This window comes from Epinephelus moara, chromosome 11 (genome assembly GCF_006386435.1).
Source record: "Epinephelus moara isolate mb chromosome 11, YSFRI_EMoa_1.0, whole genome shotgun sequence".
NCBI lineage: Eukaryota > Metazoa > Chordata > Actinopteri > Perciformes > Serranidae > Epinephelus > Epinephelus moara.
In genome coordinates this window covers 18,525,983-18,541,185 of record NC_065516.1, presented here as the reverse complement: position 1 = coordinate 18,541,185, position 15,203 = coordinate 18,525,983, and the positions used below count along the sequence as shown (strand labels likewise).

The 15,203-nt window shown below is 42.5% G+C and overlaps 1 protein-coding gene and 1 long non-coding RNA gene across 2 annotated transcripts; both read left to right on the top strand.

Moving 5' to 3' along the window:
* The first annotated feature begins 470 nt into the window (after window positions 1-470).
* On the top strand, window positions 471-3,688 carry LOC126397810 (uncharacterized). The gene is made up of 2 exons (XR_007570715.1): window positions 471-778; window positions 2,936-3,688. It is a non-coding gene; the product is annotated as an uncharacterized LOC126397810 (long non-coding RNA).
* A 7,919-nt stretch (window positions 3,689-11,607) lies between these two features.
* bhlhe22 (basic helix-loop-helix family, member e22) lies at window positions 11,608-13,751 on the top strand. The gene has a single exon (XM_050057333.1). The coding sequence runs from the start codon at window positions 11,910-11,912 to the stop codon at window positions 12,714-12,716; it is 807 nt and encodes a 268-aa protein (XP_049913290.1). The 5' UTR covers window positions 11,608-11,909; the 3' UTR covers window positions 12,717-13,751.
* The last annotated feature ends 1,452 nt before the right edge of the window (window positions 13,752-15,203 follow it).

Below are 15,203 nucleotides of genomic sequence, written 5' to 3'. Positions count from 1 at the left end.
TAAAATGCCCCTCAGTTTGTCTGGGCAGGCTCAACACAGCCTATAGAAATTGAGTTGCAATCCAGCGGCCTCATGCGTGAAACTGCAACGCACTAATGGACCTCTCAAGACAAACGGCATTAAACATGATTAATTGTGGCCGGCAAGGCGACGATCCCGCTACACACACTCCTAATGTCGAGCTTCACTAGATTATGTTATAGTTATTGCTGCACATATAAAACTAAAACAGGCCTGCAGCACAGTGTTACACTGCACAATGGGAATCTGGTTAACAGCAGCAACATGCATGGAAATAATCAAATAGAAATAATCATAATATATAAAAACACCAGATGTATAGATTTTCCAGAGCGCGCACAGGATAGGCTATATTTGCGTGTCAGTGTGAGCGAGCGCGCATTTGTATGTATAAAAGCGTGTGTGCGCGTGTGCATGTGAGGGGGGGAAGAGAGAGAGAGAGAGGAAAGGAGAGAGAGAGAGAGATTTTATTGTAATGCACAGAACGACCTGCCCTCTTTTGAAAAAAAAGCGAGAAAGCGCAGCCATGCTTTGCAGAGGCTACAGCATCGCTCTCATTGGTAGTATCAGCTTCTCGCCAAACGGAGTCTTTGCTTGTCCGCCGCTACGCCGAAAGGAACCGGGAATACAAGCTACTGCCTCCGTGATGTAAAGACCTGCAGTGAAGTATTAAAGCTAGAATGAAGTGAGAGAAACGGATAAATATTAGCAGAGCACAGTGTTCTGGGATCCACCATATGGCGTGGACCATATCATGGTGAGTATCTGATGCTTGCGTTTGCTTTATGCTCGAGCCTTTGATCAATTATTAATAACCTGAATGTGTATTTTCTGCTTCAAACGTTAGTAGGATATGTATTTCAATAGATTAGAGGAGGATGGTGATCGTTTTGTATCTGCAGAGAGGTGTTCTGTACGCTTCCTCATGCACGTTGCACTTGCCATTGTTATTGCGGGCTTTAGGGAATAAAGCACTTTGGGAAGAGAGCTAACAAAAAGAGGCGATCGAAAAGCATCACCAAAACACGCGCGGGCTGGACAGATCGTTTTATGTCGACGGTTGCATAATCAATAAGAAGGGTAAAGAGGACGGTGGGTTTGTGAGCCACATCGTTTGTTCGTTGCGCGGTGCTTAAGGACAATAGGGGTCGTGTTCCTGTCGGTGGCCAGATACACACAGGGACCCGAAATGTGGTGATGTGCTGACGATGGAGCTCCAAAACGAGGGCCGGCGCGAGAGTCGCCGGATTTTTTCAGGGTGATGGGGACGTTTCCGTCTAAAATGGCGTTTCCCTTTGTTTCTGCATCCCTCTCCTCTCTGTTATAGCGAGTGGGTAATGCATTGCAATTGCCATATCCACGAGCCTGCGCCTCGTCATTTTCACCACACTGCTTCACACGCAGTGGATTTCGCTCTTTAGTGGTGAAACACGGGCTGTCAGATGTAGAACTGGTTCCCAGTATGGTGAGCTCAGAGGCTCCGGGAGGCTCTGATGGGGAAGCAGGTATGTGGCTCCTAATTGTGATTAGACAGCACTGACATTTGATATTCAGCAGTTTTTAGCCTACATGAGGAGATATGCAAATATCTGTAGTCTGCACCACTGCAGATTATACTGGTTTATAATGGCATGGATCTCCTATCTGTGTCAGCCCCCATACAATAACGTAATTAGTATGGGAGTAATTTGTCTTTTAATGCGCATTTCAAAGCAGAAACGTACACTTCTCCATCACGCTCACAGTGACAGATACAGAGTGTATTCAGTGTCACATTTTAAATCTTATTTCAAGGACTGAAATTCAGGTGCAGCTCATCACATCGAGCAAAATACAGTATTGGTTAAACTGCACTCACATCAAACAGCAGGCTCAGGATGACACGAGCATCCCTCCCTCATCCCTGTGTGAGTGAGTGTGTAAGTGTGCAGAGAAGAGTGCATGTGCGCATGCCCGTGCATGAGTGTGAGTCTGTACTGTGTGCGTGCGTGCAGCCTACGTACACGCGTGTTCTCATTTTTTGAATAGTGCAATGTTGCATAACCGTTCACAGCCAATGCCAGATTTGGGGCTTCACAATTTGCGGGGCCATTGTTGGCATTTCCTCTGCCGGGCCGCGCACACAACACAACACACACACACACACACACACACACACACACACACACACACACACACACACACACTAACTGCAGAACTATTAACACATTTCGGCGATAGTCGTTAATACTCCGAATAGGAAGTCGTCAATTTCCCTCCTAGTTTCAAGGACACGGGGTAGTCATGAGGAGGACGCTGGGTAATATAGAGGAACATCTGTTTGCCCGGTGACGTCAACACCCCCCTCCTTCCTCCACCACCCCCCCAACCCCCCCTCATCCCAATCCTCTTGTGCTGAAGGCAGATGCCTCATTTGTTTGGCTGGAGCACCATTAATCCCAAAGTCAGAGGAAAAGACCGGACGAGAGAGAGATCAGTCCCATTTAGGCGGTGTCGGTGTCGGTGTCGGTGCTGGGCTCGCGCTGCCCTGCTCGGTGTCGGTGTCCCGGTCAGTTTTCTGTTGGGAGACGCGCGTGCAGGGACGCGTACACATAGAGCACCGCTGTGTTCAGGACAACCGCAGTTACCAAGGCTCTTCAGATGCCCCGTTTGCGATTTGCGGCAGTTTCAACGTGTGACCCGCAAGTAGAGGCTACAGTGTGTATGTGTATGTGTGCGGTGTGTGTTGGGAGAAAAAAATGCGTACCCTATGTGACTAGGAAAATCAATATTCTGGACGTGGACTTTTTTTCTGTTTCATGGACGCCAACTGATCCTCATTTTTTTCCAGGTCAATGAGGAATACAAGGTTTTGTCACCTGCATTTCCATGTGAAGTTCATGACGCATTTTGTGTTTTCTTTTTTTGTTTGTAGGTGCATTATGGGATAATGGAGGACTTTAACGCTTTCTGCAGTTTTGGACAAAGCAGTCGACGGGAAAGCATCACACGGAGTCCTTTTTCGCCTGCACAAGCGGCCTGGGACGTATCATTATTTTGCACGCAAAACCACCCACTGGCTGTTTTGCGTTTAAGTCACCCTGTAACCTAACCTCTTGTTCCTCCAATTGAATGTTTTTACATAATAAGGTAGGCCTGCACGACAACCGGGAGAGGATTTCATCTCTTTGGACCCGTGCTTGGAATTTTTATTTTTCCATTTTGGGCCAAACTTGACATCCCAGTGCAGTTTTTAGTCTCACAACGCAGGCCTCAAAGGCTGTGAAATTATTTGATTATATTTGTAATGACAGGTTTTACGGAGATGTTGAGGTGTCTGGCCGTTTCCCACAGCAGAGTGAATCCAGCTGCTCACACACATGCATGCAAACACACACACGCGAACACACACAGACGAGCGGGTTGTGTCTCTCCGTGTTCACAGCGGACCTTGATTTAATGTCTTACAATTAAGGCACGCGGTGAATGCCAAGAGATGATCCTTCTTTCTTCAGATGTCTGCAAATCCAAGGAACACATCTCATCTTTTAATGGCATTTTTTTAAAAACAGTATTAGTGACGCTCTCACAGTGAAGGTTTGCTTCTGTAGTGTCAGACTGTGACACATTTACGCATGTACTGTTTCCTTCCCCCTCGGTCCAACAATAAAGTGAATCCACACAACCATTTACAGCTCTGTGTTTTATGTGAACATGCATGTGAATGCTCCAGTGTGTGTGTGTATGAGTGTGTGTCGATGGGAGCTGTCCATCCACACACAGGCTTCCCGAGAGCGCTGTCCACCTTCTGTGGTGCTGAAATCTGCGCACGGCCGATCAGCCTTTTGTTTCACTCGCCTGCCGGTACACAAGCGGAAATGGCTCAACTATTTTTTACTGTAGTACAGGAATGCAGACCGGACCCGGCGACATATGAACTGCACACACACACACACGCACACACACACACAAGCAAGGATATGAGAGGGTATCAGAAAATCCTAGTGTAGTCATTGCATCAAGCCAGTAGTCTTAATTCATTAATTAAATCATAAAGGCAAAAATGTGCAGAGTGTGACAGTGGTGTAATGCTTTCCACGGCCGTTTCTGCCATAACGCATAAAACCTTAAACAAAAAGACCACCCCAATTAAACCCAATATACTGTCGCTTATGTGGAGATATGTGTTGAGCAGATCTGCAGTGTAAAACTGAACATCTTATTCTAGCGACACATTTTCTGCCACTTGCTTTGAGAAAGAAAAAACACTTTTTAAAACGGTCATTCTCGCAGTGAAGCAGCTCCAATCTACGCCAACCTGCAATAACCTAAAAGGCCTCTCCTGACAAGGATATTACACTGTGATTTATTTGATCTGCATATTAATTTCCATAAGCACGGTGCCGCCGGTGTGGGATGTAAATGAGGGAGGGAGGTGGGCTAAGGACCTCGGCAGATACGAACTCAGATGCCCGGGTGAATTAATATAAAGAGGTTTGGAAATGCTGTCCAACAAACCTTTTGACAGAACTGATGAACACAGTGCAGCAGCTGAGAGATTCTTAAGGCATGTGCGCCGGATGCAATAACATCCTCCTATCTTAGTGTGTCGCCTAGTGGCGTTCAAGGGCGCCGCACTCGGTTATATTATGACGGAGGGTGATGCTTCTTCCCGAGTTGAGAATTTGACAAACAGAAATTGTGATAAAATTCGTGCAGCTATACCTCACACCATCTAGGCTGTTTTTAAAAAGCAGTGCGTTTGTTCATTTTGCCAGTTAAGACACAGAGAGAAAGACGCATGCTCCATTTTGCGCACTTTGACAGCAGGCAATAATCAGATCTTGATTAATGAATATCATCGCCGAGAATGGCGGGAGGAGTGATGGATGGAAGAGAGGCCTGATGGGGAGGGGGGGTTTATCCACTCATTTCACCAACTCATTAATGTTTATTTCCTTTAATCCTTCAAATAAGCAATGAGTGGTGAAAACAATCAACGCTACAGCGAGCAGGGTGGGAGAAAATGCGAGAGTTAATCTATATTCGAAAATAATTAAATGAAGAGAGATTTACTGCCAGTTAGAGTCCTAAATAGAAGCTGCAAAAAAAAGTCGAGCATTAATCTATGATGCGTGTGATCAAGTGCTACAGTCTTTAAAAAGACATGAGTGAAAGAAGGAGGGACACTGATCCACAATCAGAACCATCTAAGAAGTCAGACTCGGGTTCACCTTAAATGAAACTGCAATTTGTTCCCTTACAGAATAAATAGTGCAGCCTACATGTCATGTCATGAATATGGTTCACTGGTGGGTCTCCATGTAGAGCGCCACATGACAAAATTGAAATTTCATATCAGGACTCTACAGCCCGAGAGTCTGGCTCCCACTGATAACCGAAATCTTCAAAGTTGAATGAAATCCACAAGCTTGCCATAAAGCATGTTCATCAAGCTCCTGCTTCACCCTCAGCTGCTCCGGCATCAGCTGGTTCCCCCATTACAAGTCATCGCCTGCCCTCTTGTGGTGAAAATCGAAAACACTGTTCATCTGGATGCATGAGATACATTTAAAATGTTGAAAAATAGTTGAATGAATTACACTGTGACTAATTTTATCAGTCTGACCTCGGGAAACCTGCAAAAGAAATAGTCTATTATACTTTTCTAATGCATTTAAGGCTTTTCAAATAAATACTTAAATATGTTGTGCCTCCACTTTCAAGGGGGGGTAAGATGAAACAACATGTAACACGCCACGCCATGCCATTTCTGTGCTTGTGATGCAGTCTGACAACCCTTAAAGTTTCAGTGTGTAAGATTTAGGGGGATATAGTTGTGTCTAGCAGTGAGGATTGCTGATAACAACCAGCTGAATTCCTTCAGTATTCATTGTTCACAAGGTTTTTACTGGGAGCCGAGTTATCTGCAGAGGTCTTTCCTCTCTAAAACAAACACACCTGTAGATTTAAGCCAGTAAAAACACTGAATAAAGTAGCTCTACATTACAAATCAGTCTTTCTCCAACGCTGTTAGGCATGTCAGAGACAGGCTGCTCGCTCACCACCTGCTTAAGATGGAGACACTCGAGAGGTTTTCACCTAGAGTCGAATTATCTGCAGAGGTCTCTTCTTCTCCAAAACAAAAGCACCAGGAGTCTCATTTATAAACATTGCGTACGCACAAAACGAGGCCTGAAAGAGGCGTACGCCACTTCCCACAGAAAAGTTGGGATCTATAAAAACAGACTTGACGGGAGAAACTTTGACCCATGCTTATGAACAATTTGGAGACTGGAAATTAGCGACACAGATGGCGAGGTGGAAGCCTGAGTTTAGAAATTGGCAAATATTTTTTGGCGCAATCCATTTTTTTGCTTTTGTCCGTATGTACATTTTCAGTATAGATCCTACGACCACTGATGATTCAAGCCAGTAAAAACACTGAATAAAGCAGTTTCACATTACACATCAGTGGTTTTCCGATGTTGCTTGCTGCAGATGGCCCTATCTGGAGCCAGTGTTCGGCTTGTCTGTTCTGGGCTACTGTAGAGACATGACGATGCAACACAGCAATCTCCATAAACGAGGACTCGCTCCCTATGTGGATACAAACATCTTATTCTAAGGTAACAAAAACACAAGGATTCTTATTTTCAGGTGATTATATACTAGAAAAAAAGACTTCCTATATTCCATCTCTCCCCTGAAATCCTACACACTGGACCTTTAATACACTATAAATCATGTTGTCTGTGTGGAAGCTTCATTAATGGTTCGCACACTTCCTGTCATGCTCCTGTGTCTAAACTTCTCTTTTGTCCCGCTCTAAATTGATGCTTGTTCTCTTTTCTAACACAGTTTTGCCTTCAGTGGTCTCTTCATTACCAAAGTGCTGACAGACTGTGGCTGTAATGGCTGTGGCACCGTCCTGGCCCATCTTGTCTCATTAGCCGGACCTGATTGGCCATGAAGGTGTTCTCTTGCTGTCTCAGGATAAAGCGACTGTCTCGGCCACTCGTTAGATCATAACTCCTCAAGTATTCTGCCCTGATGGCCTCTCATGGAGCCTCAGCAGAGAGACTGAACATACGCTAATTGAAATATGCTGGAAAAGGGGTAAAACATTGACCTTGAACGTGCTGAGCAATTGTGTTTGAGATGCAGCTGCAGAGAACAGCTTTGACAGGAACACTCAACACCTAACATGGTGAAAATATAATGTGAATTCAGCATGAAATCACAAGTTACTTAAAGACGTAAATGTAGCTGAAGACTTGTGTGAATCGGCTCCATCTAACAGCTGCAGTGGCGCCCCCAGAAAGCTTTCACAGGGGTGGTGAGATGGGGCATCTGAAAATCACCAAAACTAAAAGCCATAATTGAGTTTCAAGAATTATGTTATAATGTTTAAGTATATAGACGAGTTAAGGAATCATATATTAATATACTTAGGTTTCCTGTTACTAATTATCTAACATACGCACACTAACAGCAGTGCAGTTAACATTTTGAGTTCCACAACAATCCTGTTTGAATGTGTCATGTATCCGTTTACACATGTTAGTCAATGCATTGTTCTTCAAATAGGCCGGTTGTCCTTTTTTCATAAAAGACAAATAAGCAGATTTAATTTAAAGGAGTAGATTTATGGTAAGAACACAAAACATTTACTGGGAACAAGCCCTCTCAAGCTTGAAGGAGAGTCACAGGTACCCATAGAACCAACTGTCATTTCGACATCATGAGGTGAAAGTTCAAGGGACCCTTTGAAAATGGCCATGCCACTTTTGCCCTTGTCAAAATTTAGCCTAACTTGGGAGCAAAATTTGGCTCACTTCCTGACAAGCTATGCCGACATGGATGGTGCCAGTGGATGCTCTATATTGTCTAATTTCACAAAATATACCACTAGCTTTGCGCTATCTTAAAATTAGCACGCTACAGCCTCTTAAAGACAGTTATATCAGCCTCTGATTATTTTCTCCAGGGGTGCCAGCAGTTGTATCAGGGTGTTCAAATGTTCAGCTGAACAGCTGGTATGCTTTTGAAGAGTTATTTCTTCCACTACAAGAAGGATTTTGCATAAATAATTTTCAAAACAAAGTATTATTATACTGAATGCCAAAAATTAGGTGGCCATCAGTATTGTGAAAACATGTGGTGGATAGCACCTGCCACGTGACGGAGGGTGGACACTAGACCAGTGTCACTGTTAAAAATCACTATGTGGGAGTTGGGATTTAATTGGACAATCCTGTTTATTACACTCAAAACAAAAATGAGTCTGAACAATACTGAAAAGTGGTTCTTTAGCTTGTAATCATAGGGAAACCTGTTTTGGTGCTGTATAGCACCATTTTTTAAAGGTGCTATACAGCACATTTGTCAAATAATGCCACACAGGACCATTAGAGGTGCCACATAGTACTAGACTGTTTGAATTTTTTGAGTCTTGTCCGTGATATTATCTAGCATCATTCAATGCTAGATAATATCACGGACAAGTAAATATGCTTGAAATGATACTTTCACTTAAAATATGAATAATAATGAATCATTTATTTCTGATGAAATGTTTGCTTAAACGATCCAGAATCCTGCACTAAATGCTTTCTGGGAAACACATTATGTTACCTTTTCAAACCTGGAATATACCTGTGCACATGCAAAAAGGCTGACAGCCACTGCTTTAACGTGTTATCCTCTGGAAATACAAGGTTTGTAGGCTATCTCAATGTAGTGTTTGAATTCTTTCCCCAGTAAGACTAAGTGAAGCTGAAGAACCAGTGACAGTGGTGCTATATAGCACCTCGACCAATGCCAAAGAACAGCCGAGGAACATTTTTCTGCGTTTATAGTAACTGAGGTTTTCATTTTCACAAAAAAGGACTTGTCTGTTTCTAGGGAACTGACTTAAAATCACAGCTTGTAGGTCAACACTATTTTTTACTGAACAATTTTGTAACTGACCAGTTTTTGTCAAGATAAGTGAAATCTTGCAATGGAGTATTTTTTTGAAGTTACAAGTCATTAACCCTCAATTTAAAATTTTACAACAGCTAACGAGCACAAGCTGAAACTGACAAGCATGTGAACAAAGACTGAGTTGATTGTGTAGCTTTCTACATTGAAACATCTCAAAATTCTCTTCTGTTTCCCTCTTCTTGTTAATAAAGGACGCACACAGATTCTGAACACAACTCTTCTCACCTTTGGCAAACTTTAACGTCTTCAGAGTGTGACATACTAAAGGAGGCAGAGCAGACTTTCCCACAAAGCTCTATTCTAACTAAACAATACGTAGCTGCCGAGGCACCATCTCAGAGGGTGGAAAAATCCGCACCATATTCACTGTGGTTTCAACTGGCATGGGTCAATTGTAATTATTGCTAAAGGTACCTTTAATATGGACATGCCATGGTAACTAGCCATGGTAACTTGGAAGTAGGAGATTTTTGCCCTTAATGCATTGCAGTCTGTATCTACAAATGGCTCCTGGGGGAGAGTAATTACTGAAATGGCTTTTTGTGCAAGAGGGGAAGAAGAATGTGTTTTTGTGCAAGCAGTTACAGAGTCCGTCACGTTGAATCTTAGTTAACTGTAGGGTTCCCTGGGCTACGCTGAACTTAAGAGACACCTGTGGAGTTTGTGTGTGACTTCTTTGGACTGGAAATATAGCTGAGGTATAAACTGTGGAGCTATCAGCATGTTCAGCAACGCTGACAGCTCCACCGCCCACAGACGCTCTGCAGCTGTTTCTATAAACTCATATGAGCCAGATATATCTCCAAAACATTTACAAGGCTTTTAAAGGAGCAGTCAGATATTTTTTTAATTCTCAAAATAAATGCATCAGAGGCCAACAATGTCCATAACATCCATAACGCAACTCAGGTGTCTTTCATTAAACCCCTCCCTGCCTGCAAATTCACGTGCCTTCAAAACTTCATGACCCTAGTTTGCAAAACAAGCTCTCTATTATAATTCTGAGCCCAATCTGAGGTAACACGTGATGCCATCAATCACAAAATTAAAAGACATTGTTCTACTGTTGTCAAAGGCTGAGCAGCACCCCCTTCACAACAAGTAAATTGACCTTCATGTGTAAAACCGGTGGAGCGTCCCTTTAAGCAGCATCCCAGTTAGAGAATACATTTTTCCACTGTGCAACATCACATACTGTGCATTCTGCATCTGCTTGTTCCAGGACTTTGGTGAACCTTTATCATGCTTTTATTGAGTGAAATATTCAAACCCACAACTGCTTATGGTTACTTTAAATTAAAGACGTACAGTTCAGGTGACAAATTAAAGTTAAAACCAGCATAAATTGTCCATATGTTGCCAGAAGTACTTCCATACGAGCTGACATTGATTCTACTGGAGGTATGAACACCATTCTTCTTTAAGATATCCCCTCATTTGGTGTTTTTATGATGGTGGTGGAGAGCGCTGTCCAACACATCCGTCCAAATCTTCAAGAGAAAAACAGGATCAACTGGGCCTGCTAGGCATTTTTACAAATGCCAGAGAGCATGATTAGATGTTAATTGCAATTAAGTGCATCTATGAGTGAGCATCTGCATTTGATTTGTTCCTCTATTCATTTATTCAGGTTTTTGCTTTAATTTGTCACCTGTCTGTAGCCATCAGTTTTACATGTCACCCCAAAATTGGTGAAATATTCAGTATAATTGGAAACCTTGAGATGTTGACTGAATTTTAAAAATTTAGATTGTCTTTGTCCCTACAGTATGCATTCAGTAATTATGTCATATCTAAGGAATTGAAGGGTTAAAGACAGCTGATTAAAGCTTAGTTGTTGATCTTCATGCTGTTTGATTTTTCATAGGTGTACTACATTACTCATACCAGTAGATGGCAGTATGACCATAAGTAAATCTTGTTCCAAGTGCAGGCTCTGTCATGGGAAAACTGAGGGGACACTACAATAGTAAAACGTAGACATTCATGTACATTTTGGGGGACTTAAACTAAAAACCTGCATTCAGGCAAAATGAAATTTGGGTTGTGGTTCTCAGACACAATATATCATCAATTTACCTCAAGTCTGGAGCAGGAACTCCTGCCAAGTTTGATAACAATAGGCCTGGTCTTTCTCTGAATTCAAGGGAAGGTTTTGGTGCCACACTTAAAAAGAGGAGCTAAAAGTGTGACAAAAGAAAGGAAAGAGGCAAACACGCTAAACAAATAATCTATATGATTTTAAGCTGTTCAGATAAACAAACTCAAGTCTCCCAAATATTAAGAGACTGACAAAAGGCAAGCATTACTTTGATTTACAACTTTTCTACTGAAACATGAGAAAATGTCACAAATAAACCACTGAAGGAGGTCATTTCATGATCAGAGGGCTTTCTAAAAACACCGTTAGAAAGAGCCGTGAACACGCGCACACACACACATACATATACTCAAAGGGAGAGACGGAGCGCACGCGGTATTGTTTGTCATCGTTTAAATGCCATTAATTAAAACGTTAACCTGATTGGGTAGAAAGTGAGAGGGGGAGAGGGTGTCTCTATCCCAATAGGCGAATCCTTTTTAATAACCCGCCTCGAGATAATGATGTAAAAAGACTCAGGCGTCTCGTGCGTAACGAGGATCATCGTGGAGATCCGGTGAAGGTGAATCAGAGACACAGAAAGAAAGAGAGAGAGAGAGAGAGAGAGAGAGAGAGAGAGAGAGGCAGGAGAGAGCAGCACTTATTACACGAGTCTCCTCCTCGTCTCCACACCTCAGCTGACAAGTCGAGCGAGCCTGCAACTTCACCACTGACACACAACTCCACTCGTAAAGGACAAACAGAGGAAGAAACTCATAGAGGCGCGCAAAGAGTTTCCAGAAGCGACCGCTGCCTGCCACAACGCGGAACCCACGAGGCTATGGACAGAAGGATGAACTTGAACGGCGGTGCAGGGGACATTTTTCACAAAACTCTCAGCGCCGTGTCCACTAAAAAAATGGACCCTTTCAGGTCGTCGGCCGGCATTGAACTACCAGCCAGAGACCGCCAGTCACCGATCAGCTGCTTCGACCAGACCGATCAAGACTCGATTCAGCCGGGAGGACTGGCAGGAGGTAGAGGGGGGCCACTGGGTCTGCCGACCGGATCTTTGTGCGTCAATTTCGGTGAGAGCGCCAACAGGACCTCGGCGGCGGAGAGCAGCGGCGGAGAGCAGAGTCCCGACGATGACAGCGACGGCAGGTGTGACATGGTCCTTCTGGCCGACGGGCGGACGGTGCCCGCGGGGAAAGGAGAAGGAGGTAAGAAAACCAAAGAGCAGAAAATACTGAGGCTAAACATCAATGCCAGAGAAAGACGACGGATGCACGATCTGAACGACGCGCTGGATGAGCTCAGAGGGGTCATCCCTTACGCGCACAGCCCGTCAGTGCGGAAACTCTCCAAAATTGCCACTTTGCTGCTCGCCAAAAACTACATCCTCATGCAGGCGCAGGCTCTGGAGGAGATGAGGAGGCTAGTGGCGTATCTTAACCAGGGCCAAGCCATCTCTGCTGCCTCGATACCGGCCACCACTGCCCTCGCAGCTCCCGGCTTGGGCGCGTACGAGCAGCCGCCTGGATATCCCTTCCCCACCGGGGTGGCTGCGTCCTCCTGCCCTGACAAATGTGCCCTATTCAACAACGCCACCTCCAGCCTCTGCAAACAGTGCACTGACAAGCCTTAACTGCGCCTGACAAAGACTCAGAGAAGCACAGGAGAGAGCAGACACCACTTTTAAGAACACTTTTGGAGAGGGGAACCTGTGAGGCTACTGTTGTTGAAGTCAGTAGGCTAGAGACAAAGAAGTAATGCCGATGAATACTTTTATAATATTTACTAAATGCATTCAAAAAGCGCTTTTTTGTTCAAACAATACTTGATTGTGTATATACATCATCCTTAAAGTGCTGGTATGAATGACAGTGAAGACCAAACACAAGTACAGTAGGCCTGTATGTAAGAGTGGCTGCAAGTGTTGAGTGAGCTGTTGATCACTTGCTCTGTTATGGACCCTTTTGGAGATTTGGGTGACCTGACAACCTGCGACTTTTTCACTTAAACAGATGGACACCTTCCTGGAGCGTTAGTCCAACCTCACTTTCTGCTGCTTCCCTATTTATTTAGCGGTTTTGTTCCTTTCAGTCACCTCAGAGACATTTGCTGTTTTGCTTACTGGTTCAAGGCCTGTTTTCATGAACTTTTCTATTGAGCACGTGGAATGTCATGAACAAGGAAAAGTTAAATGAAATAGATGATATAGATAAGTCGTTTAATCAGTCAGATATTTATGTGCTAATCCAGACACTTGTTAATAGTTGCGCACGCCTATTACAATTCTTTTTTGGGGCACTGTGATATAATAAAATTTCAGAAAAATTTAGAGAACCTGACTCAAGGTGTTTCAGGTGTTTCGGTGTGTCTTTTGTAATTTATTAATTTGGATATTTATATTGGATATTTTTGCTTGCATTGCACACTGTAGTCTTTTTTCTTAGTTGTTGTATCCTTTGCGTTTTTTTCTCTTCTCACACAAGATGATCGAGGTCTTCAGATGAATCGCGTTGTCAGGTCAAGATGTGGATTACTGTAGATACTTTAGTTATTATATGAGCAAAGAGGGCCATTTGTATGTATTTCAGTGTTGAAAAGCTTTATTAAAATATTTTGAACAACAGAAACACTTCTGATTATTCATCTGATGTGAAGTTTAGTGTCAGTGCAATCAAACTAAACTTTTATTGATGAATACACACTGAAGCTGAATTTTTACTATGGCTTTATAGCAAAGAAAGTAAAAGTATATTTATGTTCTTATTATAAAATTGGAACATCGACGTTTTGGGTGATGCAGCTCTTATTTGTCAGTCTCGGACTCTCACTAGTTGTCAATAATTTTCTGCTCCGTCAAAACGGATAAGTTTTTCTTTTCTTGAGCTGTAAGTGACGCCAAGTCTTGGGAGCGAAGGCCAGACGTGGCTGGTGAATTTTGCCTCAAGGCAGAAAGATGTTTCTGCTCCTCGAGTAAAGATAGAAAAAAAAACCTGGCGACCTTTATTGTGATTATTAAAACGATTTCCATGACGGTGTGCTATAATACGTTAATTCGAAAACAAGTGTGTTTGAAAACTGTCGACTGTAATACCTTGCTTCACATAATGAAACACATCGTTAAGGCAATTAGAGCTCCTGAATGTGATTAAGGAATGTAATTACGACACTGTTCATTGCCGTAATTTGGTGTCTTTAATCACAACGCAGCCATCAGCTGCACTCCCATCGACTCGCCCTTTGTCCTCCTCAGTCGTCTGGCCATTACACCAAAACATTTTGATGAGGGTGAAACAGCAAAAGTGTGAAAATATTCATTAAATATATTACATTATGTCAAGCTTAAAAACAGCAACTCTACATGGATATTAATCTTTAAAACAAAGACAGGAAGTTGAACCAGAAGTGAGCACTTGAAACGCTCAGGCCAAACACTGGAGTATAGTTTCCAATTACGCACGAAGGCAGGAGGATTAAAGCCACAATAAAATGTAAAGAGCAAATAAAAACAGCATTTTTACTTCAGTGTAAGTAACTAATACCTGTCAAATAAAGCTAGCGTTAAAGCTTTCAGACTTCAGCACCATGGACAGAGGCAACAGATTTTACAGGAAACATACCATGATTTTTTTTTTCTTCACCAGATGAATTCATGTTCTGCTATTTTTTATTGAGGTTTGAGTCATTTAAGTATTTTTTTGTCAAACTAACAGCTTTGATAAAAAATGTAGAGAGTCCCAGCTTTGTGGCATCAGATAGTAATCTTAATTAAATGCTGTGAGATTTAAAAATATATAAATGCAAATGGAGATCAGACTTCTAAATAATTCTTTGTGGATGCATATTATATTTATTTCTGATTAGGATTACCAGCTAATATGTTATTTCCTTAACATTTAGTTCAAATGTGGAAACATGAAAAGTTTTAGTCGCTTATACCTGAATAAATTAAACTCAAAATATCCAAATATAATTTCAAAGCTTCAAATTTAAGACGACACAGTGCATTAATAAGAAGAAAGCATTAAAAAATAAGAAAGCTACCATATTATCAGTGTTTTCTTCTGATAATTTTAACAAAAAGATGCATTTTTTCTCTTTTTCCGTATAAATATGAACAATA